Raw genomic sequence first — 26,612 nt, forward strand, 5'->3', positions numbered from 1 at the left:
TATTAAACTTGCAGGTATATTCCTTGAATTTGTGATAAAGCTGAATAAACATCAACAATAAGGCCAGGGAGTAAATCCCTATGGGGGTAGTTCAGATTTTTTTAATTCGGCACCAAAACATATTTTAAGCGACAGTGTGTGCTATATTTTGAATATTTCTGTGACTTTACCTCACCATTATACAGCCCTATTTAAGTTTACACAGTTGGAAGTGAAGCTGTTCTATGCTCTCCCCAAAGCCACCAGACTCCAGCTACAAAAGCAGTAATTTTACGTTGCACAACACAGGGGTTGTTGATCTACAGTTTCCTTGATTGGTTAGTTTCTTTGTTATTGTGTAACCCTGGTTTATTAAAGGGCTAATTTGAATTCCCCAAAGTCACACAATAACACAAACAAAGTAACCAACTGAGGCAGCAGTAGACCAGCAACTCCCCTGGGTTAAATTACTGTTCTTCTTAATGGGGTCGGGTGCATAGATCAGCTTCATTTCCCTCCCTGTGTAAACTTAAACACAGCTGAGTGACAGCAAGGTAAGGCAGTGAAAGTATTTTAAATATAGCATACAACTGAACTGGTATTCATTTCTATAGGTAGGTCTCTTTTTATGTGGCTAAAATGTGTTTTGCTGCTGCCCTCGTCCACAGCAGTAAATTGCTTAGTTTCTGTGCTCGTACTGCCTGTTTCTCCAAAATACTGACCACCATCTATTGTAATACACTGAGGTATTGGTAAGTACGTCATACAATCCCAAAGTTCCCTTCAAGGTAAGTAAGTACATTAGATGTCGGTATACAGTGGCTTATTATGTGGCCCAGAGTTGGAATCTAAAACGGTAGTAAATAGACTGAGGCTTTGTAGCATTTGATTTAGCATTGTTTTGCACAATAACCAACATCCTTAATGAGCTCCTCTGAGCTCTATTTTTCTTTTGGAGAGCTTTGTGCATCCAGCTCGACCTTGAAAAACCCAGGGCAGGCCTCTCTTGTTTCTGGACATCCAGCCTCATTTGGGTTGTGACCTTCCTCTGTCCTCCCTGCAGCTGCTCCTGATGCCAGTGAGCGGACTCAGACAGGATGGACCCCCTGTTGGGAACAGTTGTAGCCCTCTGCCAAAGGATCAACTTACATCCATCAGTGCTGCAGAGATAAGATGAAATTAAATATTTGATCTTGATTGCTTGCTTTGGGGAAGGCAGGTCACAAATGAAGAAAATAAATAAATAAAAATCATCTTGAGGTTGTTTTTTTCTTTCCAATGCATGGCCTGGTTGTAGTTAGGGTGTTGAATGGAATAGTGTTAAGGCAGTTTCTACATTTGCGGTGCAGATGCAAAAGTGTAGGCAAACTGCTGTAAAACACATCCAGACATCCTGTTCTGTCTCTTTGGTCTCGTCAGAATGGGATTGTGTGGTGGCCAAATGCAGCTTGGCTCACACAGCTGCAGAGACAGATATGGCCTAGAAAGTTTAACCACTAATCTTGGTGTTGAGGAAATCCCCAGGCTTTGCTCAACAAGGGAAGAGTTTATTATCAGGGCGAGGACATTTACTGTCAAAACACAATAAGATAACTCACTTTAAAATACTAATTTATAACACAATCCATTAAATGACACGATTTCTGTAATCTCAATCATTTACAAAACTTTAAGGCAACTACTGTCCTATCCTCAAATATGCATTGCCAGATTTTTAGTACTATCTGTGATCGGTACCAGACTTCAATGGTTAGCCATTTTCTGTATAATTGCATACTTATTCTGGGCACTTCTTGCGATTCCAGTACTTTGAAAGTTTATTTAGTGGTTAATGTTACGGTTATTGTCTCAGTGCAAATCTCTTACTTTCATTCACATAAAGCAAGAGTTGATCAGAGAAAATGTTCTCTTCAATGGTAGCAATAGAAGATAAGAGTGTAAAATTAGAGCTTTACAAACATAAAAAGCCATCTTCCACAACACATGGAATCACCACTACCCCTATCACGGTAGGAAAAGGTGTCTAATAGGAATTTAACTGAACTAATAGCTGTTCAATGCATAATGAGTCATTAAAAAAACCTCCGTATACCCACAATGAACAAGGATTACAGTTTGAGGAGGCAGGAAAACCTTTTCCTGGTCTTATGATTCCCTCTAGTGGCCAGTTCAGGTAATGGTTTCATTGTCCTCTAGACTACAGTTCAGACACCAGAGAGAAGAACCTGTTCTGTCCACTATAATTAAGGAACCATTTCATTTTAATTTGATACTGAGTCCTTAATGAACTCCTAGGGGAAAGGGTCAGGTTAGTTCTACTTTAACATTCCCTTTCTACATTAGTGACAGGCCTGATATATTTCAAGTGGTAAGCTGCGGTCATTTTTATAAAGAGTATAGAAAAAAAATCTATAATATAGGTCATTACATAATGCTAAAAATGGTTTACAATTACAAATAATGGCGACAACAAATTCTGTATAAATGAATCTCAATGTGTTTTAAAGTCACTTAAGCAGATCCACCCTAAAGGTGCAAAGATGAATATTCAAAGTATGTATTGGGTGACATTACATGGGTGGTATTAGAAGCTACAGTACTACACATTATAGCAATAATACAACACAAAATATATATCTTTACATTCGGCATTAAAAAAAACATTCATGGCTTCAAATTAAGAATTAATATCATTCAAGTCTAATTAGTTTTTCAAATACTGTTTCAACGACTACAACAAATTAAAATAATCTACAAAAAAGACTGTACAAAATTACATTTTATATAATGTTTAAATACACAATATTATTAATATCTGTACAGTTAAACTCCTCTGCAAAAATGATGACACATCTAAGATGTTAGTGTTAAGTTCCATGAGTTCATCAATAACTAATACTGCATATATACGGAAAGAGAAGCTTTTTTAGTGACTGGAGATGGCCCCTTTCTCTTTAAGTTGTCTTCAGTATAGTTCAACACACAAAGGGTGCATCACACCAAGGTCTCAGGCAGGGCGTCTGCATTTTCTTTTGACAGTATATGCCATATATGCCACCTCTCCGTCTGCCAGTTTGGTGTAGCAGAGCCCTTCTCCTGTCCGGGCCCAGAGGCGTCTGCTGTATCTACAGTCTGGGGGGCAGAGCTGTGCTGGGCTGGCTGTGGTGCACGGGGGTCAGGCTGATTTGTGAAGAGGGAGGGCGTGGAATAAGAAATATGCGTCTCCCTCAGCTGTCCCGAGTAATCAAGGGGGGACAAACCATCTGTCCTCACCTTAAGTAATGAACATGCAGGGTGTCCTGTCCTTCCTGCTAAGTTGTCCGAGCTGAGGGCTCCTGATTGGCCGCTCAGTCCCTGATGTAATGATGATTGAGGTTGTCTCTGTCCTCTCTGGTCATGAGGACCACTGCTGCTGCGAGTCACTGGGGGGTGTGGCCTGATATCCAGCACGCCCAATGAGGTTTGCGCTGGTCTGACGGGCAGCTTGTTGTTACCTTGGTGACTGCTCAGACCCTCTGAAGAGCCAAACGACTCACATTCCGACACGTCTCCGAGGGAGCCTGGGAGAAACCGTTCATTAGCATCCGGCATTCATTACATATCTCAACACCATCTGCAGCAACATGTACAGAGGATTTTATTACCAGTGGTGTGGTGGCCAGTAAACTCTTTGTTGAACAGTTCATGCCAGGTATCCCAGAAATCAGCGGAGGCCTCTAACGGGAACAACAGCAACAAGAGAATGACTTACTTTAGTTTAATTGCATAAAATACCATTTAGGCAATATTAATTTAATAAATAAAAAAATTTAAAAAAAGTCCAGAAAAGTAATCTTCTCTTAAATAAAAACTATTAGATATAAAAAGAGAATTACTTACTTTGATTTGGTTGTATAAGTTGCAATTTAAGTCAGTAGTAAATAAATAAATAAATGAAAGTAGTGTTTAGTGTTAAACAAAACAAAAACTTTTCAATATAAAAAGAAAATAGCTTATTTTGATTTGGTTGAATAAAATGTAATTTACGTCAATAATAAATAAATAAATAATAATAATCACCTGAAATAAATAATAATCTTTTGAAAATCTAAAATATTTTTTAAATGAAAACTTTATTTATTTATGTTTTAATTTATTGAACAATGTTGACTTATTTATTATTATTATTATTATTATTATTATTATTATTATTATCATTATTTATTTCAGGATGTATTCCATAGGAATAGTAATTTATTTATTTATGTAATTATTTATTTATTTAATATTGACTTTCAAAATAATACGTCTCTTAACTTTAACCTTTACATGACTGTAGGATAAAAATGGCGCTAGGGCCAGCAGTCAGTTAGCTTAGCTTAACATAAAGATTGGAAGCTGAAAGCTAACCAGCTGCTGGATCCAGCTACCATACTGACATGAGAGTGGTATCAATCTTCTCAACTAAATGTCAGCAAGAAAATGAAAAGTATTCCCAAAATGTCAAACTATTTCCTAAATGATACTTTAAGATACTAAAATATACGTTTCAATGAGTTTGGTCCACCTTTATCCATAGAGAGTGTCGGGGAAGTGCTGCCAGATCCGTCTTTAGAGCGGCCGCTGAGTTTGTACTGTCCTGAAAGTCTGGGGTTCCTTTCTGAGAAGAGACTGCTGTCCTCTGGGAATTTAAACGTCAGTCGATCTGACAGGACAGGAGAGTTGTTGTCATAGGGAGACACCTCTCCACTGGATGCTTTGATGGAGTCATTGGAGGAGCATCTTTCAGTCAGAGAGAAGGACTCCTCTGTTCTAAGAAGGCCAGGCTCACTGCAAGAACAAAGAACACACACTAAAGTTTATAGATCCAGTAAATATCACCGGGGGGTATGATGTATTTTTCATTTTGAACATTTGGAGGCTTGGGAAGAGGGACAGCACAGTCTCAACACACAGAAATAAAACAAAAGGTGGAAACTCACGAGTACTGGGAGGCCTTTCTTCGCAGTAAGTAATCCACAACATCAGGGTCAGTTTCTTGCACACTCATCAGCACCTCATTCTGCAGGTCAGCAGGGACCTGGGACAATGAACACACAGATTAACTGAAGCTCATAACAAAGAGTTTATATTTGTAAAAGCACATTCTTTGTAGCATTGCATAGATTCCGCTGTTCCTTAAAGCTTCTATATTTAAAAAAGTGAGAAAATCATGTATTATTTTTAAATTATAACGCAGGTCTGGGTGCTGTTTAACTACTGTGCGGGTATCAAAATGCTCAATCAAAGGAGAAATTCACACAGGGTGCATTCGGCTGCAATTACAGTTCAAAGGCACAAAAAGTGCAGATGCAGAAGACCCGGAGACACTGACCAATCAGAGCAGATTGGGCTTTTTCAGGAGGAAGCCTTAAAGAGACAGGTGCTAAAACAGAGCGTTTCCGAAAGAGGATGAATACAGGTATATTCAGACGGACTGTATGAGAAAAATAATGTTTTTATTAATGAAATCATGTGAACATGTTTGTAGAAACTCAAAATCCAAGTATGAACCTGAAAAAGAGCATAATATGTCCCCTTGAAATTAACCAAACATACGCATAGAGTATTCTCCATATTAATCATAGAGAAGTTTATACAATGCATCTGTAGTGCATACAAATAACAACATTATCGCCAGAGCATTTCCTTTAGCTTTACCCCATTCAGTTAATTGTTGTTTTACACCAACAATTTTATGTTGCGGGTATTTACATAGTGCCTATAATGCAAAAAGCTACACATACAACATGTTGTTTATATGCTATAAGGCAAAAATAATTAACTGCAGTAGTGATCGTAGAACTAATGATGCAGAGCTGATAGGCTGTGTTTTGCCCTCTGGCTTCCTTAACAGATAATTTTCTGATACTCCAATTAACTCCATCTGCACTTAAGTTTCATGTGAAAAGCAGAAAACAGAATGCAAATGAGGGTCTTGTCTCTGATCCCAATGGTGTCTATAAACAAAACAGAGGCCAGAATGACACTTATTAGCCTCTCCAGTGAAGCTTCTCATTTGCCATGTATTAAACAGAATATTTACTAAATTTGAATTTCACAAGGTTCAAGAGAGAAAAACGAATTGCATGATATTCTGGTTTACTGTGACACTATTTTCTTTTATAGGTGACTGTAAAAGCTTCTCGGAAGCTTTAAAGCTAATGTTTACATTTCATTAGGTGGCTCCGCTCTATTAAACTTAAGAAGACCTGACTAAGACCTGGAGATTATTTGATTAAGCCCATGGCTGTCTTTAATGTTAAATTGCATTTCGTTTTGCTGTGAAGATGGCTTACCATAAATAGTGTATCATATGTATTGATCATCCTCTGGACCACACTGATGATGGCTGTGCTCTCCTCTGCACGGGCAAAACTCTGCACTGCAAACTCTTTGTCTGCGTTTTTCGTCTTGTGTAAGAGGTTGGGTCCAAAGATTGTTGCTAAATTGAGTGATGTCATCTTGTTTCCTGTGATCTAAACAAAAAAAGAGTACAGAATGTATTTCTCTGGACAGTGTATTGAATATAAACCTATTTTGGCATGGTGGACAACAGTTCTTCAGCTACAGTAATGTGCAAAAAACATCCAGCAACCGTTTTACATGAAAAATATTATTTGTTCATTCAGATTTCTTGCATCTTTAACCAATAATCTTCAGGTTAAATCTGTTGTGACAGCTTTATTCGCAAACCTCTTACATCACAACCATTATTATATGTGAATATTATGGAAGCCCATTTCTGCCAATGAGATGAAAAAATAAAGATCCTCATTATAATGGGAAACTTTCTCAAAATAAGGGCTTACCTAATTCAAAATAATGACTTAGTGTCACAACATAATGAGAAATTGTCTCAAAGTAATGCGTTAGTATCCCTTGAGAAAGCTTTTAAGTATTTTGAAATACTAACTCATTTAGAGCTGCATTAAGTATACAATCGACAGAAAAAAAAACTATTTTGATAATCGTCAAAGGAATTTTCTGTGCAAAAATAGCAGAAAATGCTGCTTTCAACCTCTCAAATATGAAAATGTACATGCAATACTTAGTCATTATTTTGAGAAAGGTTTAGAATCTCACAGGATCTTATTTCATCACAAAGCTAAGTTCCCGTCTTATTTTTTTCTTTTACTTGCAGATATGGGCTTCCATACATTACCCATATTTGACCCCTGGAAATGTTTCCTCGACTGAAATGATTTATATGAACTTGAACAATGGAGCTAAATTACTCCTGATTTTCTTTTAATCTGCCCATGTCCTCACACACAAGAATGAAAACTCTTGCACGCACAAAGTAATTATGGTATTAAGGGTCTTTTATTGTAGCCGGACACTCCTTGGCACCCTGGAATGTGCACCTACCACAGCCCTGCCACCATCAATAAGGCTGGCACTGCCTTCCTTTGTTCAAAGGGACCAAGCAGACCTCTTGATCACTGTTACAGTATGTATGCTGCAGGACTGAAGCAAAGAATAAACTGCTTCCACATCCTTGGGAAACAATATATCTCTATTCGATTAGTAGTCAAAAATAAATAAGATTAATATGACAAGATGATTATTAAAACAAAAGGGCCAAGGCTTGCTTCCTGGAGAAGGAAAAACATACTGTTTTTGTACTGTACTGAGAGGAACTGTTTCCCACTGTGCCACAATTTACTTACTTGTTTACAACACATAAAGTGGGGAAATAAATGATGTTGGAACAGCATGATGTATGAGGAAGTGTAGCGTTGGTGAAGTGTGGTTGGTGTTGGTTGTGCATCATTTAATTAAGATGTCCACAATGGATCATTGTGGATAATGCACTGTGCCGTGCCACATCACTTTCTCCAAATTAGAGGCTGCAGGTGTAACAAACATCTGTCTTACTGCCATCAGATCCCTGCTGGGATTCATCACAATCACATTAAACTTGTAAACAGTTTATTTACGTTTTTCAGCGATCACTCACTTCCCTGCAACATATTTTTCTACTTGCTGGGGGAATCAACAAGTGTCAAAATGTGTTTCAACAGAGCTGGTGTTTGCACCTGTGTTTACACTGCCACGAAGCAGGGCATGTGTGGTTTCTTTACCTCTCGTCCATCATTGTCCAGGCTGTCTTCAGCATGTGCAGCCACTGTGGACAACAAGCAGAGGAGGCGCTGCAGCGTGTCGCTGTTACAGGAAGGAAGCAGAAATATCAGCAGCTGGATGGCGCTCTCTTGGTCTGAATAATCCAGCACTGCAGAAAAAAAGGGCAGCACATTGACGTCAATTAAAACACCACACGGCTTAAAGTCTTACAAACCACCCTAACCACAAGCAGGATTTTTTTCATCGTGTGTAATACGTGTGTGTCTCACTCACACATTGTGTTGATGAAGGCTGTGTAGAGCTCTCTCGTCAGCAGGGGGTCAGGCATGTCTCTGAGGAACTCTTTCAGTAACGCAGCTATAACGTGGTCACTGTGCTCTTCGTCCAAATGCACCTCCCATCCCAGGTCGAACTCCTTGCGAAGCTGGATGAAATATTGCAACAATTATTATAGCACAAATGTTGCTCATAGTTGATTAAACTTATTTAAATGCAAATGTGAGTTAACCAGCTGGCATTGTACCTGTCGAATTCTCTTCTTGGAACTCCCAACACGGAAAATTCCAACTGTCTGTAGACCTTTGAGAGAAGATGAAAATGCTCTGTCAGTGCCAATATTGTGGCTAATATTCAACCTCAAAGACATTACAATTATTTGACTCACAGGATTATGATGAAACAGCACACATACTGACTCATACATTTCCACATAGATGAGCTGAACATTACTACATTACAATATTTGCGCTATTCTGATATTACTTTTTAACTTTGGTAGCAGTGTGTACCGTATTTTTCCAGGTGCTGGCAGCAGAGATCCACTACCCTGGGCACCTGCCTGTAAATCGGGTTAAGGCTGAGCTTTTTGTCATGTCGCTTCTTCCTGTTGCCAGCTGCCTCCACAGGCAGAGAGAGATGAAGGGCCTCTAAGAGCCGGGACTGGTTATCATCAAGATCAGTGATGCAATCCACAGATACTCCACCCTGTCAAGCAGACAACCGTGAAGTGACTGTTTTGAAAAAATGCGGAGAAGTCATTTAATGGCTTCCCACTGTGTGAATATCTGAAAAGGTCACATATGCCAAGAAAAATCTAGTCAGATTTCCTGTCTTTCTGCAACAGTGCGTCAGGTTTATCGACAGAAAAGCCTACCCTCCTGTGTGTCCGTGGGGCTGCGTCTGGTGTGCTGAGCAGGGGTGATTCATTGGGGGTCTCAGAAGTGGAGCTGAGGGACGAGTTGCTGCTGGAGAGCTCCTTGTTGCCCCTTTTGAAGTTTGAGTTTAGATGTAGGAAGGATAGCATTAATTCACTGGGGTCACTGTGCTCCTCCCGCGGGGCGTCGTGCCGCTGCTTGTGTGTGCGGTCGTTGGATATGACCTGCGACAGCGGTATGCCAAACGCCTGGGGCATAGTCTCTGTTAGGGGGAAGGGTAAGACAGGAGGACTTAAAGTTCATGTTGTTGGCTCCAAGTCTACTGGGGGAGATGATGAATGGGATTCACGATGTCAGTCATGCCAGGATATTATATATGAGAGCCTCTGAGCTTATATTTTCTGTACAAAGTGCCCTGAAAGTGCCTTGTTGCTGTATTTGTTCAAACTTGATCTTTTAAATAAATGCTGCTCAAAATAAATATGACAAGAGAATTGCCTAGAACAGTGTTCTGCACTGCACACTCAATATTCAGAGTCAGGGAGCACATACTTTGTGAAGTGCCTTTGTAAACAAAAGGGGAGAAGAGGAAAGAGGGGGCCGGCCATGCCTGAGGATAGGCTGTAATGAATGAGCCACCACTTAAAATTGTTTTTGTTATTTCCCTCGACTGCCTGGCTGACAGGGAACATCACTTTGCTGCCAGATTGCTGAAGCGGGTGGGGCGGCGAAGCGGGTTGAAGATCACAGCTCCCTCTGAGACTTCTTTACCATACAGTAGATTCTGATCACTCAGTGCTTCATGGGTATAAACAGCTGAGAATGTCTGCTCCAGTAAGTCTATACTGCTACAGCCAAAAGAATCAAAGAGTATCTTTTTAAGTGTCAGAGGGTGACTAGGCTAGAAAGTGGAGGGGAACTCTGTGGCTGTCCCACAGACCTAAAAAAGAACTGTTTATCTTCACTGGTTTGGAAGGACTAACAATAATACAACTGAGTGTGTTAGAAATTCCTTTCTAAAGACAGATTGCAAGGGACAGCACTGCTACAGTAAGGAGTGTATTCAGTATGTCCCACATTACCTTTGTCTTTACTTTTCTCTTTCGATAATGAATCAAACTTCCGCCTAAGTGACTTCTTGTACTTTTGGCCATCTGAAAAGAGGAAGAGGTGACACACAGAAAGAAACACACACAGGTTAATATTGATATTCTTAGGCTCATTTCACAAATGGTTACACAATGACATTATACATTTCAAACATTTATTATTATGTAACAAAAGACCCAGACTTTTTTTTTTTTTTACAGAGCATGTAGAAAACAATGCTTTTATTTTAATTTATTTTTTATAAATGTTTATAAATGCAGTTAGCTATTTATTTAAGTTTATATATATATTTTTTTAAATGGTCCGCAATTGACTGACACTGAACATGCAGTACTGATGTTCATTTATCCATTTATTTCATGTTTATTTCTCCATTGTTTTCATTCCTAAAATTGATTTGTATTGCAAAACAATGTATTTATAAGATATGATTATGTTAAAAAAATGTTATAGTCTTTATTTGTTTAAGATCGCAGCATTCAGAGTACCTTTGCACAGTCATATTGATGCAAAATACATACACAATCCTTTTGGAAAAGGTCTATTTTCGTTCTAGCTCAAAAAGATCACTATATTGGCCGCCATATTGGTAATCAGGGAATTTCTCAATATAATGAGTATTGTTCTCAGAAATGCCACACCTGTCTGCCTGAAAAAAAAGCAATGTCATAAGCATGACACCCTCACACAAAGAAAAGCACTTTGTCATTTTGTTGCATTTCATAAAACAGGCTGCGACATGCTTCTGCCTGGGACAGCATAGCAACACGGTGAATAAGGGAGGGACTATTAGTGCAAGCGTGTGCCTATCTGTGTGTGTGTGTGTGTGTGTGTGTGTGTGTGTGCGTGTGTGTGCATGTGTTTTAATACATTTAGGGATGGTGAGGTTGCAACCCAGGTCGCGATCCCGAAGCAATCTCCTGAAGGCCACGTCCTGTAGACGAACCCTTTCCAACTCTGAGAGGCTTTGCAGAGGGACAGGCTTCAAGCCAACACTGCGTCCTGACACGCTGTTCCACGTGATGTCACCCTGAGGAAACACACACACACAAAAACATATAGGTATTTATGCAACACATCAGATACATTTAATGCTGCTGTCACCTTCTAAGTTCCTGACCAAACGTCCTCTACAGATCCCCAGTTCAAAAGAACTGACAAATACATTTGCTTCACTTGGCAGCTGAAAGCCCTGACAGCATTAATCATCTGTTGTCTCCCATGACAAAAACTGACAGCTAACACTTTGAAGACACTTTGTTTTCAGACATGTCTACATGGTATTAACGTAATGTCTGGCAGGCATTCTGCGTCCCAGAATTGGGCAAGTTTTTTCACTTTCTCACTGATTATTAAGTAACAAAACATGCTTATAAGTAACACAAACTCATTTTTACCAAAAGCTCTTAAATGTGAAACACCTCATCTTAATTCTGTCCCTGCTCCACTCAATAAAGTGCCTGACACTGCATATACTTTGGGCACACACTCCACTGATTTATGAATAATTTATCATCAGTCTAAATAAAAAGAAATCCATAAAAACACTTCATTGGTAAACATTGCCATAGATGAGCCGATCTGAAGATTTAGTGCCGCAGTAATGACAGGGCAAATAATCTGATCTGAAATCCTCAACCTTTGAGCATCTCCATGCTGGAGATTACAGTGCTTTGATCCAGTACGGTCAAGCCAATCATATGAGCCATGTCCAAAGAGGCTTAGTCACTCATTATCAGGATAAGGATTACACTAAAGTGGCTCACTCCCATTAAATTAGAATTAGGGCTGCTACAGAAGTATACTATTTTCTAGTACGCATACAGTATGACAAAGTACAGTGTAAATATGCACATCAAGGCAGCAGCCACTGGCCTGTACGCTGGGAAGGTAGATAGATCAAAAGGCTACTAGTGTCTAACATCAGGACAAGAAAATAATGCCTTAACTTAGGGCCGGGCAATATGACCTCAAAGCAATATATCGATTAATTAATTCAATTAATTTTACCTCGATTATGATAATTAAGGATTATTTTGTTTTTGCCCTCATAGTTCACTGACATGGTCTCTACTGTAACTGTTAAAGCTTGGATATGTTTCCTAATGACAGAGTGTATATCTTTGTGATTTAAAGAAATTAAAGAAACAGATGAACTACTTTGTAATTATTTACTGAATATTTTGCTTGAAATGAAAAGGTTACATTTTAGTTTTAAAGTGGAATTAAAGTTCTCTAAAACAGTAGCAAATAAATTACTTGCATTTTTTTGCTACTGTGTTTACATTTGATTTATTTTTGTTTGGGGTCGTCTTCCCTAAAGCCAAAATGTGTCCAAACGATGTCCAAGGGTACAAGCTGCTCGAGTTGCTCAATTGGCTCGGTGTTTGAGTTTTCTTGGACGAAATAGTCACCATGGGCAGGATTACATTGGTTTTGGGTTCTGAATCTCGGTTTTGATTAATTTTTGATGAACTGCCCAGCCGAACATAACTGCAAAAAAGCATGACTTAGCAGCAGATACATTGAATTACAAATTATATACAAGTTTAAGTTAAGTTAATTATTTGTTGTTGCTGGCCCTAGAATATACAATACGGCCACTTTCCAGTGCAGTTAAAGAGAAACTGCAGTGTGGGCAGTACTCTACAAACAGCTCTCAGTCTCCCTCTCCCTGTCACACGGCATCTGGTGGACTTTGGCCAGCAGGTGAGCAGGGGGAGCTCTTGGGGTTGACCGGCACCGCTCATCTGCAAATATTGACCACATTGCAGTGACACATAGCCAGTTGAAAATTGCAGTTTTATTTTAAATTCTAATCAACTGAAGGGCTTCAACTGACAGCCGAGACTTACATTGTGAAGGGGTGTCTGAAAAACAGCAGATCATTTTTGTTTGAGGTACATTTAAATAGACCTTATTGAAATAATTTTGTCCGAAGCGTTGTAAAATTCATTAATAGCTTAAATCAGTTATTTTACTGATTATTTATTTTAGGCATGACAAACTGTCGCTGATGTGAGTGAGGGCTAAAGTGGCCCTACAAAGATGCGAAGGATCCAGCTAATGTATATCTTAAAGTCAAACTTATTTTGCATCATGCACCACTGAGCAACTTAGGAATGAATGTGATGCCCCACCTTCTATGCTGCATCCAAGTCTCTTTCTATATTAATAATGCTGCACGCCTAATCTGCTCCAGAGCAGGTTCACTTCAGGGGATTCTATTAAAGTCTGACCAGTGACCACTCAGATAAACAGGAACTAACCATATAATAAAGCAAAGTGAAAATAAATATTCTATAGTTCAATTTAATGTTCCAGGCTTTCCATTTCCACTTAGGTTTTAAAACAGTGTTTTCTCACAACTGTGAGATAGTTTATCTCACTTAATTCTTTGTACATAATGACTGATGCTGCAATTTAATTGCACAAAGATTTTTTCATTCCCGACTGGAGTCCTGACGGTGTTGACACTCTTAATCCATCACTGCAGCTCAGAGCAACATGAGAAAATGTTATGATAATTGGAAATAAAACAGTATACCATCTGTTGTCCTTTCATGGACAAATAACAGCTCTCATAATTATAAATGCAACATTCTGCATCCTCTCTTTTTATTTATATGTTTTTATAACAGTTTGGCCATCTGAAACTATTTCTGTTTCTCTTATTATGGATTTTTAACAAACTGAGACTGTTTCAGAAATCAACAAAGGCCTCTCAGATAGGGCATACACACCATAAATCTGTCACAACTGTATTCTGTTATCCCTTTCTTGCCTCAGTTACATCATTTAAGCATAGCAACAAATGGTCCAGAGACAAAAGCAAGCATAAGCACCATCTACAGCCAAGAACAGTGTTCACTGGATGCTGCTCTTTGTGTTGCAATCCTGTAAAATTCAGTGACAAGTGTGTCTGCAAAATACAGTCACATTTGCAGTTATCTAGCCTTTTTATCCAGACATTCCTCTTGTGTGACTGTATGGGAGTGGAGACTTTCTCCCTATCTGATGATGGGTGAGCTGCTTTCCCACAGTTTCTCGATGTCAGTGAAGTGACGTTTTCGAATGAAATATAGCCACTATACTTTCTTGTGTGGAATTCAAAGTATTGTGTGCATTTTACTGTATTGCCCCTTTAGCTAGTCCATAATAACAGGGTTGAGTGCGTCATGTCAAAACATGACGTTTGTATGCAATCATTTAAGTACAGTAGTTAAACTCACACATCCTCTTCTTATCATGGTTCTATGCAATTACTTCAAATAATAAACTTTGACTTTTGATGGCTTCAACTTACACAACCTTTATTTTTTCTTCATTTGTTACACTGAAAGAGGTCAGACCCAAATGGCTGCTCCTAGTTGTTACAAAAGCAGTCATTGTCAGAGCTGCATGATTCACAGTGAGCTCACGATTACAACGGTCCCAGATGAAGCTGGTACTTTATAACCTTAAAATGAAAATACCAGATTTGTCCCAGCTGCCTCTCTACATCATGAGCCTTCTGATTTAACAGTAATGTTCCTTTGTTTGCATTCATCATACAGTTACAAATGATAAAATACCCACGCCTTTTCAAATGTATCAACTAATAATCTGTCTCAACCCTCTCATGTACCAGAATAAACACCAAGGAACACTTTCCTTGACTGTGCAGTACCATAACTTGAATTCAAGGTCTTGCTGGAACACAACTCTCCCTGCAATACAATGAGAGGAAACGTGGAAGGTAGTACATACAATATAGCTGAGATTGAAAACTGAGATTACACTAATCAACCGCACTTGAACTAGATCCAGAAAAGTGATGAATATTCCTCAGCACTCAGGAAGCCGCTGAATGGAAGCATAGCGGGAAGAGTTTTCTATAAGAGTCCATACACTGTAAATTCTGAATCAATTCTGTTTAAAAACTGCAGTCGATTGCAGACATTTGACCCATAGTTTTCTCTTTTTTTGTACAACTAGGCCTATATGTGCAACAGAGCTGACAAAACCAAAATAGAATTAGTGCCCTTGAAACCAACAGCACTAACACAAAAACTCATTCAATTACTCATATCCTGTTATTCTTATTAAAGTAAATGCATAAATGTGCTCTTTTGTACTGAGAACACCTCACACTGGAAGGGTTCGAGGATCTGCTATTTCTTAATTTTGCTTTCAGAATATTGCCATTCAACTATTTCCAAAGCATTGATACATAGTCCTTTGAGAACTGAACTAATAAAGAAACTGTATTACTAATATAGACCAATTGGGGCTGACACATACTGTGAATGAGGAGTGGGAAGAAGTGGAGATGCATGAGCAATGTGCAGAAACACAGAAAAGCTCAGTTTATGTAACAGATGAGCTCATGAGGGAGGGGTTTCAATAAAATTAGCCTTCATCTGACATGAATCAATGAAAATAAGGAAGGATATTTGTTCACGTGCTGCATTACGTTTAATTTACTTTTTTTTTCTTTTTAACTATTCCCTACACTTTGCTAAACTATTTGTAATACTTGGAATCTTCAGGCAAACTACAAATCCATTGTCCATTGACTGTTGCTGAGACAAATAAAAAAACAGCAGCTACTCACAAGAGATGATGTGATGCTTCGCCGGAGACGGGGATCCCCCATTACAAACTCGACTCGGGTCGCCACTGATAGAAGACACCCTCTAAACTTGTAGACCACCACTTAACGCCAAATTTACCGACGCCATGTGACTTCAGACTCGCATATATACAATCTCCAAGCCGCAGCCTGCATCCAGACAACGTGCAGTTAAAAGAGGAACAAGTTCAGCGACTGAATTACATCACTGTGACAGACGCAGTCCCAGTGAATAACATTAGCGCTGATTAATGGGTTGGGAGGGGTTGACGGGACGGGTCAGTCTCAGCGCTAAGTTAACAAAAGAAACTCCATTGATGAAGAGGTAAACACATGGAGTAAACAGGACAATCTTATATGTAGGTGAAGTCATCATGTCCACGTTTGGGTCAATCAATAAATCGGGAGAAGCACAAAGCTGTGATAACGGTGCCTCAACCCATAAGAACCCATGGTGACACCCGTGTAACAAACACTTTAGATCTTCTAGAGTCTCTCATATTCAGCTTTATGCTTCACCTTAACTCATTGAATCCCTATGTGACACATACTCATCACCCTGGTGTGGTGGTCATGGGACATTGACAAGAAGTGACTTCTCCAAAATGTGGGTGCACTGGAAACAGAAATGTGGAAAAAAATGCTTATTTTTTGTTAAGAGGCTAAGTTTAAACCCATTTAACAATTCTAATCTATTAATAGGGTGTCCTGTATTGCATTTAACTCGTTCTGACCATATTTCCTGAACAAATTAAAGTCACAATTTTGATATATGTTATGGAGATGCAAACAAAAAGGCAAATGGTTATTTGTTTTTATTTATTATTAATTTATTATTTTGTTACTTAAAAACTAATCAGAAAAATAATTTATTGTTAAACAGCACAATTTTTTAAATAAGAAATATTATAAAAATAAATAGGCTACCATAAACGCCCATTGTAACGTATATGTCACATCACAGATCTTTGACATTTAGGGGTAGTATTTTTTTTTAATGAAATGTGTTCTATGTGGTCCATTTATAGAACACATCCTTTTAGGATAACTGGATCTGGGTTTTTATGGGTTAAAGAGTGTTTAAATCAGTTACCGATTAGTGGGTGGCTCTTTAAACTATTCCCAGTTTGCGAAATTTTTTTTCCAAGCGATTGGAATATAAATACTACAATACCCATGAGCCTGAGGGAGCCACTGTTGCCATGGAGAAGTCAAACGCGCGAATTATAGAGGTAACGTTAATGATGCGTTAATGTAGTAAAGACAAAAACAAACAAACTGTACGAGATTAACGCTACTACTCCGTATTTTACAGTAGGCTACCACAGTTGTGAAAGTAAGCCATAATAGACAAAGAAACCAAAAGGGAAAATACCGAAGATGTTAGATTTGTTAAGTTTGTCTAGCTTACGTTAACGTTAAATTTTATTGGATGTTTGTCATCATCTCGATTAATGTAAAGTTATTTAGCTTGTAGGTAGCAATGTTAGCTAGTTATTTGACGTGTGTAGTACAGGTGTACACAGATTAATCCTCGCCTCCATTATTACTGTTGGCAGTGGTGGCAGAAATCTCCTCTAAAAACCTGATAACATAAAACTGGCTTCTGCATTACTAGACACCATTAGAGGTAAGTGAGGAATTATATTGTTTTGTTGATGTTATTTGGGAGAACTGGTTCGCTAGTCTCACAACTGGTCAGGTGTCCAACCTATTTAACACAGACTGTAGACTGCAGTAAAGAACACATCATCACCCTGTTAAATAACCACCTAACTCATTTTTCAAGTTTTGCATACTTTATAGAGCTTAATTCCACCTAGCTGATAAATTGGCAATAGTTTGCGTATTGCAGATGGTTCTGTATAACTTTATCTGTATCTGCATACGTATATGTAGCTGGGTTCATGCTCAGGTGGAGAACTGCAGCCATTGATTTTCTGAGCCCCCATCCATGTGCCCAGCCTCCGAGAGGAGGAAGGGATAAAGCTGCTAGCACAACCCTCCCCACTGATGGCACTTTAGGACTTTGAATCATCCCTGGAAATGTTTCTTGACAGAGGAGGGATGTGTTATGTTGCCACAGTTTCACACCTAAAACAAAAAAACCCTTCCATTCTGACCGCCTGTTTGCACCAAATTTCCACTTCTTATTCTGTTTGTAATATATCTGTCAAACCAGAGCACACAAACAAAAAAAAAAATCCAAATTCATAATACAGACTAATACTTAATCATTTCCCATACCTTGGCTTAACATAATAGACGTCTACACATAAATGAAGTGGGTGAAATGTAATGAAGATCAATTTCAGTTACAAATGCAAATTGAATTTGGCCTAACCCAATCCAACAACAACATTTTGTCCAGGGACCACAAATTCCAATGAGGGGTGCCTCCATCAAAAACCATTCAAGATAGATATAAATTCTCCAGGCAGTATGCCTCAATTATATTTTAGTAGAAAGCAAGCACTGCCTCCGCATGATGAAGTAAAGGTGAAATTAGTGTTGTGGTTGGATGTCAGCCTCACCCAATTAAGTCCCCCAATCGACATGCCCATAAAACATTTACCCACATAAACGGGAGAAATTCCCCTTCAAAATATGTATCTGCATTCAATGACCTTCACAGAGGTTCAGGTGAGTAAATGATTTATTGTGTTAATGTTTGCTCAGCTAGCAATATATATATATATATTTTTTTTTTTTTCTTTTTCTTTTTTGTTTAGGTTCTTCCTGGATGGAAACATGTGGAGGTGAAGTATAGTACTGCCAAATGGACATGTGAATGTCCTGGACATCATCAATGTTAACCAGCGTGTCATCTCTGGTACATGGTATGTATGTGGTTATCTTTTTTTTTTTTTAACTCTCACTGAAATATTGATTAGTCTCAAATAATCCAGAAATAAAGGCCCTGCACCATAAACAGGTGTTTTTGAGTGATTTGGGTTACTAAGACCTCTGCTCAGGTTGTAGCTGGGTGGAGAAAATTGACCTTTTCCACAGCAGACATTATTACTTTTCATAATAGAGACAGAGTGAAACACGTCATACTCTGAAGACCAAGCCCACCAGAAGAGAAAGCTATCAGCGCCACAACATACAACCAAGAGCTATCAGCGCCACAACATACAACCAAGAGCTGAAAAGCTAACAGAATGCCTGTATCTGCCTAAAAACCTTAGATTTTATGAATCAAATGTCTTGCATATGGATGTTCTCTAAATTATGTGCGGGGTGAGAATGAAGACAATTTTCTGTTCAATTATGCAGTAGCTTTGAGTGGCTTTTACCTCCTGGCATGCTGGAATGAGGTTGTTAATGCAATGCAGGGTGCTGATAAACAGGAAGCTGCATGTCCGCAATAAACAAACAAAACCAAAAAAAGGGTGGATAAATCCTCATCCACTTTAAGAGCTCTTTTGGCTGCACAGTGTCTTATGGTCATACTTATAAAAAAATAATAATAATGAAGTTATGAAGAATTTCAACTATAACCTGATGTATTAGTAGCTAAGTGTTCTAGACATGTAAACACAGATAGATAATGATCATTGTGTGGTGACTAATCAAACATTAATCTTCAGTCCACATGTACCAAATAATGAGTAAACATGGTCTTAATGCACGGTAGATACAGATCATGAATTTAACAAGACAAAAAAAAAATCTAAATTAAATAGATATTCTTTATCATATTTGTTATTCTATTAGTCTGAATAAACAAGATCAAATCAAAAGCACATTAAAATCTTCTTGCACAGCAGCTGGGGCAGGTGATACCTGGGTCCTGATATCATATTATATTATATTACAAGCAAACCAGCAGCTGCATCAGCCAGCAAATGAGTTTAAAGTCATTCTGTCGACTACAATTGGATTGCCTCACAATTAGTACTTGAAACAGCAATCAAATTCTACATGTCCAATTTTTTTGTTCATCAGTTATTCTTTTCCCTAGCTGCAATGATGAGTTCACTAACTTGGGCTTCAATTGAAAGCTTTAGTGTCTCATGATGGTCTAAATTCTTTCCAGTGCCACTCTGTGGTACTGGAGTACAATTCTTGAGCGCACGCTGAGAGAGAATAGATTTTTTGGCAAGTCCCTACAGTCAAAAATATTTGTTCTAGCATCTTTATAAACTTTGAGTGTCCAAATCTAAAATGTGCCTAAAAGAAGCTGGATTTTAATTGAAATACGCTTCCTCTTGCATTTAACAAAGAGATTCAAATGGCATCGTTACAGAGAGAAGTTTCCAGCTTCCTCCAAGCTCTTTTCCCTGCAGGCCGTCTCTTCTCCGTGGTGCTCAGAGGAATGCAGATGGCATTACTTCTGAACACTTCATCAGTACATTACTCTCAGTCTTTTCTGTCTCAGCTTCATCAAATTATTCCACCAATATATTCAAGGATACATAAGACACATCATGGTTTTTCAGTTTGAAATTTAATTAATATGGCAAACGTTTGTATTTCAACTTTGTTTACTAGCATTCACAATTTGAATGTACACTTATAGCTGTATGGTTAAGTAAAGCAAAAAGCCCCAAGAGAACACAGTTTATAGTGATTTTGTGAGGCATGTCATACCCTGTAAACCATGGTTACTGCATTTACCTGACAATGTTTCATAAAATAAACACACAGCATCAAAAAACACAATAATTTTTTGCCAATAAATAATCATTCTTCTGCCAATGTAGTTATTGAGCAAAAGTTAGCAGACACAAAGATGCAGTAAAAAGCTTGCTGAAAGACTCAGATTTTAGCGTGTCTTATTTATTTTTAAACTTCTTCTCCTATCCTGCCATCTCTTTCCACACTCAGCCCATCCAGTAAATCAGAATTCACAACTCAATCTGACATTTTGAAACAATTTGTGTGGCAGTAATACTAATGTCACAGATGTGCCGTATTTATAGAATATTTTACAATTGCTTCAAACGAGGAGTGGGACCAATCAAGGACCAGAGCTATCAGTTTTATAAAGTGATGTTGATGCTCATAGAAAAGCTGTCATGGTACGTAAATGTAAAAAAATGCACCACAATCTTTTCATCTGCCACAGAACTATAAATTCAGTCTCCTGCAGCCTGACATAAAGGGAATGAGAATATGATTTAAATGCCATTTGAAGTATGTGGCCACAAGCCAGTGCTCAACAAAACTTAATTTTTTAATACTGGACCTATACTGGATGTGGCAGGATAGTCATGTGCATGTTATAAAACCCACAATTCTAAGTAAGACTTTTGCTTGATACAGGATGAGTGCACACACCCTTAGATACTATCTACTGTTAACTCTTAATCTTTGTCCCAGTGATCAGTTACCTAATTTGGTCACTACATTACTAGAACAGAACAACGAATGGCTCCCTCTAAAGGTTTTATATGTTCCTGCAATTTACTAAGAGAACTTGAGTGGACTGAGATATACTTTATACTTGCATATCTGATCTGGCTTTCTAGAGTGACTTCCAAAGTTATTTTTCTAAAGGGCTCTGCATTTAATAAAATGAATGAAGATTACATCATACACTGCCTCAGGTCCTCTCAAAATCACAATTTTCCACAGACAAGATTTCATGTTGAAAGAAAAAGACATTGAATGATGGTTAATAAGTTAGGTTCTTACATAAGGGATAAGGCAGTATTTTCCAATATCTCATAAGGTCTTCATATCCAGAAGCTTGTCCAATAAACTGGCCAAAATGAAACTCAAAATCAGCATAAATGACTTCTAAACATGAATGTAACCAATGTGAGGCACTTAAATGGATCAGGGAAAAGATCCGACTGTCATATTAAACAGTAATTGACTTGCAGTGGGGCAGTCATGCATGCTGTCATGATATTCAAAAGTGGCTAAATCACTTCAAGATCAGTTCAGTTGTGCAATAAGCCCGGCCAATGTACACAGGAGATCAGTGAAGATCAAAAGTATTGCAGGTTACTAAGGTTATGCCTACAATTAACTTTAATGTGCATGTTGTTAATGTTGACTTTAAAAGCCAGTTTAAAGCTGGTCTGGTCCTGTAACTTTCCTTTCCAAACCAAAAGAATCCATAATGATCTCATTAAACTGCTTGTTGTTCTGTCTTCTCTCCCACAAGGCAGCGTCTCCATTGACGTTTGCGCCTAAAACAATGTTCTCCAGTAAACATGTTGATCTTATTTGATGGCCAGTTACATTGTTGAGTGATACGAACTGGGGAAGATTAAAGACAGATACTTTACTATATACTAACTAAACCCAAGACTGTTCTTCGTCTTGACAGTAGGTTATGCCAACAATTTGTGACTGAAATGGAGATGCTGTGTTCTCATGTGAACTGAGTGTGGTTATTCAGTGCAGGTATCTCGCAATTAAGGCTGAGAATACCCTTTGACTTACAAGGAGCTTATCCTTGTAAAATGATTTACCTTCTATCTTTACATCTAACCTGTTGTTTATGTTTCCTCTTATCTTATACAAACTGGATGCGATGGTGCTGCAGTTTCAAGCCAGCAGGTTTAGTCCCATGCCATGCAAATGGACAGTCTCCTGTGGGAAGAAATATGTGCCTGGGGGACCATAGCCAAGGATCAGGTCATGCTCTTCTACTGTGAGAAATAAGACTTGAAGCTTTCTTCATGTAAACCAGATGTCTCTGCTTTCCATCTCAGCTCAGACCACTGAGACCCCGAGTGAGTACACCTCTAATGGAGCACAGTTATACTCAACCTATGGAAAGTACAAGGTCACTTGTAACATAGATCAAAAATACCACTCTGACACTGCTTTTTAAACAAGGGGAGAGGATGTGTTTGAATGCCAGGATCATGCTATAATAAATTACAGTTGGTCACTTGAATCATATGCATCACAGACATATAACAGATCATATCCTGGGATAGACAACAGACCTTGACTAGGATACACTTTGACCAAACACAATATAATAATGGATTTCCATTGATAATGGAGTCATCCTCAGCACACTGTGGCACCAGGTATTTGTACATAACCTCTGGTTCCCTATGTGACTTTGTGAAACACAGTAAATACACACTGGATGGCATAACTTTTTTCTTTTTACAAGAGGCCTGGACAGACTTACCAGACATAGTACATCTCATAAAAGCAGAGTCTTGCAGAGCTTGGGCTGTTATGAGGCGGAGGCACAGCAGTGTTATGTGCAAAGGGGGGAACATTGTGAGACTGACTTCACTTATGTTGTTGCAATGGTATCTTAGATACTATTGTCCCTGAATGAACTTCTGGTTGGATATTTGCACACTCAGAAAATGTGACTTTCATTACTGAATTGGATTGAAGTTTGCATACAGTAAGACAATTACTTACTGTCAGTTTAAGCTGACAGCGGGGTCATGTGAGTCTCCAGGAAGGAGCTCACACCTCAGACCTCAGCTGGTCGGAGTTCATCTTGCTGAAGCTCTAGAAACAAAGTAGTAGAGCTGTACCGGTGCATAAATGTCCAAAAAGTAATGGTAAAAGTAATCAGGGATTTATAAGAATATCAATAACAGCTATATTTTCCTAATACGGTTGAGTTTTTTCTGCAGTGGAGTTAACATTTTCCATATTAACAATGCTTGGCAAAAACTAGGCTGTAGTGCAGCTCTCTGAGCAGATTGCTGTAGCCAGCACGCAAGTACTCCCCAAAGTCATAAATCACATTAAATATCCTCTCTGACACCGAGCTGTCTCTAATATTAATCAGCTTCATTCAGATTTACTGTGATTACATTTTTAAGGGTTCTGGCTGTAGGATCTTGGTTCTTGTTGATGGCTGTAAGAGAGACCAGATACCTGGTACTCATTACAAGCCTATTATAATGTCAAGTCTGTAATACATTTCCATTAAGCTAAACAAACACTGTTACCATGAGGACCAATTTAAGCAGCAGAACAGATTGGCTCCAATTATGAACATGTGACACTGTTAAGTACTATAAAATTGAAATTGATTTTTTTTTAACAAAAGAAGGGACGCAAATGGTTATTGTTATGGATTTTAAATAACTACTGTCCCTCTTCTTTATGCTAATTAAATGACACAGTAAAACACCTCCTCATGGAGATGAATGAACACCATGGACAGAAATCTTTTTTTCATGTGTCCAAGCCCGAATGTGCAGTAACAACCAAGATGATTTATTTACTTTGGTCACATAGAAAGACTCACAGAAGCTGCTACTGCTGCTTTGAAGCTTCTTTTAATAAATACATGAATAAATCTAGAAAAAAAATGTTTTGCTTTTGCCTCTCTTATCCTTGCTTTTTGCACAAAATGCACATAGAAGTGTAATTTTTGCTCATTAGACATTATATAAGAGGACATAATAATGTGGTATACTTTCAGCATATAGTCATGTTTGTACTTGGCTGGAAGCTTCACTGCACAAGAAATCATTAAATCGACAAAGTCTCTTCCACACTTTTTCCAGAACTCCACCTTAAGTGTGTGACAACATATTTGAGACACTTGCCAGATGGGACAAATTTTTCCACTCAAACCTCTTTCAACATCGGCAAGTTGATGCAAGCACAGGCTTTTGCTTACATCATTTCACCAAAACGGAACGAGTTGAATCCTTTTTGGCGATCAGTGACGCAGCTACAAAGCCATAGTGCATTAATGGCTCACACATGAATTGTTTGTTGGTCATAGACTAGTCATTGAGTGGTGATGTCGCAATAGTGGGAATACATACTTTACTCTTGATTTTTTTTTGTCCTACGAGGAAATAAAATAGCAAATCCATGCATCAAATGTGCAGTAAAAAAAGTTTTCAACATGTTTAAGATCAAAGGAAAATACGGATTATCCTACACTTGGCTACATCATCCTTAGGGAATTCCAGCCACTTCCGGAATCTGGATGCAATATTTTTTCTACAACACTGAGCTCAAAAAGAGTTCGAGCTTAAGCTTTAAGTCTTGGATTGTATGCAATTAGAAAAAAACTCGTTAATTAAAACGTGTGCAGAAATGATGTGCCCCTCAGTTTAATATAAAAACGTATTGCATTCGTTAAAATAATCGGCATTATCTAAATAATTAAAAAAAAAAACAAAAAAAAAAAAAAACATGTATTCTGCCTGTATGTAATATATCCGCAACAAACATTAGGAAGCATTCAGCGTTGGCATTTCCAGGCACTTTTGGTAACGCTAGCGTTTTTGAATGCTGTGTTACACTTCAGCCAATCATATCTCACATCTACACTCACTGCACCGTGAAGCTACCGGGTCACTGACCTTATACGATGTCTCTTCAACTTCGGTACCGTAATGTCGCATCAACGCCGGGTCCAAGCTCCTGGTCTGCCTCAGTCTCCGCTTGGAAATAGTTTTGGGACTTAGAGAACATGAGAAAACGCTGCTTAACAATCCTTGAGCGGACATGTCTTCTTTAGATGGTCAACTTGTGCTGTAAAGGAGGGTAATAAAGATGCATATCTTTGCTACAAGTCCAAACGGAATGAAGGAGCAGCTCAGACTGACAGCAGCGGCAGGTCCCCACAGCGCGTCACCATGCTGGGTATTATGAAATCCGCGCCTGGAGTCCCTGGTGCCCCCCTCCACTTCCCACACACTCTGACTCAGTGCTTCCTCCTTTCATCATTTTAATAGCGACAAAATGTGTGTTAATTTCCCCCAAAACACCAACATAAACAATGAAGCATGCACCGAGACCTTAGGGCAAAAGCCCTTTATTTATGCGTGGGTGTGGCACAGCGTGCGAGAGTTAGTCCTGCTGTTAAATTAATAAGGTAAATTATGCGCGCAAGTCAGTGTAAACACAAAGGTATTTAAGCCTTCAAATATGACTCATGCACTTGATGAAAAAAACATGTACTGTAAAAAAAAAAATAAGAACCACTAGAAGCAAGTAGTAGTTCTGCAGCAGTAGTATTTAATAAATTCATTTATTCATTGAAACCCAGCTACTCAAAAATCAATAATCCTTTTATACTCCAAACAAGAAATTGCAAACTAGACTGAATACAATGTATGCTTTTTCATATTTAGCCTGTACACTTTATATCCCAGCCACAGTGGTTAAACAATTTAATAAGAATACTTTAAAAATACATCACTAAAATAAATAAATAAATAGAATACATAAGTGTTAATATTGTATCAAAGGCATATTGTTTCTAGGATACAAAGTCTACTGCATATATACTGCTGCTGATTTTTGTAATCTGGTTATATGATATTATAATTTTGGAAATTCATATGAACAATATATGTTAGTTAATAATACAAATTGTTGATGATACCCATACCCTAGAGCTATTGAAGTGCTTAGTGTTGAAAAAGAAAAAAAAAATTGTTGTTTCATATTTCTAATTAAAGTATTTCACAGTAATTCATTTATTTCCACACAGTGTGAAAATCATATAATAAAATATGTGTCTGTAATGGTCTTTCGGTGTGCCTTGTTGAAAATCATAAACAAATGTTAACATACTTTATAGCAGTGTATGGCAGGTGCTGCTTTAGAAGGATTTCCAGCATCTGAACTTCTAATTTGCCTCTCACTTGTGTTGAGTCTTATAAGACACTAATAGTGACAGAAAGATTGAACAGACCTTGCCCAACTCCGCAGTCCTCTTTTGACCACACTGC

The 26,612-nt window shown here is 38.3% G+C and overlaps 1 protein-coding gene and 1 long non-coding RNA gene across 2 annotated transcripts; one reads left to right on the top strand and one right to left on the bottom strand.

Moving 5' to 3' along the window:
• Window positions 1-1,524: 1,524 nt before the first annotated feature.
• LOC131978519 (rho GTPase-activating protein 6-like) lies at window positions 1,525-25,382 on the bottom strand. The gene is made up of 13 exons (XM_059342179.1): window positions 25,236-25,382; window positions 11,220-11,379; window positions 10,322-10,393; window positions 9,239-9,501; window positions 8,874-9,069; window positions 8,609-8,664; window positions 8,359-8,509; window positions 8,085-8,233; window positions 6,297-6,476; window positions 4,941-5,038; window positions 4,526-4,788; window positions 3,624-3,695; window positions 1,525-3,539 (listed from the first exon to the last, which is right to left on the bottom strand). Exons 1-13 carry the CDS (start codon window positions 25,380-25,382, stop codon window positions 2,974-2,976), a joined length of 2,373 nt encoding a protein of 790 aa, XP_059198162.1. The 3' UTR covers window positions 1,525-2,973.
• On the top strand, window positions 17,230-23,045 carry LOC131978523 (uncharacterized). Its single transcript, XR_009394991.1, has 3 exons — window positions 17,230-17,593; window positions 18,696-18,803; window positions 22,469-23,045. It is a non-coding gene; the product is annotated as an uncharacterized LOC131978523 (long non-coding RNA).
• Window positions 25,383-26,612: the final 1,230 nt, after the last annotated feature.

Source organism: Centropristis striata, chromosome 10 (assembly GCF_030273125.1).
Source record: "Centropristis striata isolate RG_2023a ecotype Rhode Island chromosome 10, C.striata_1.0, whole genome shotgun sequence".
NCBI classification, from domain to species: Eukaryota; Metazoa; Chordata; class Actinopteri; order Perciformes; family Serranidae; genus Centropristis; species Centropristis striata.

Bases quoted from the DNA above. Each gene is read 5' to 3' on its own strand.
- LOC131978519 (XM_059342179.1), bottom strand. From the start codon at position 25,382: ATGTCCGCTCAAGGATTGTTAAGCAGCGTTTTCTCATGTTCTCTAAGT. The intron at 5,039-6,296 runs GTAAGCCATCTT...TCATTGTCCCAG, and splicing joins CATATGATACACTATTTATG to GTCCCTGCTGACCTGCAGAA. The intron at 4,789-4,940 runs GTGAGTTTCCAC...TTGTTCTTGCAG, and splicing joins AGAAAGGCCTCCCAGTACTC to TGAGCCTGGCCTTCTTAGAA.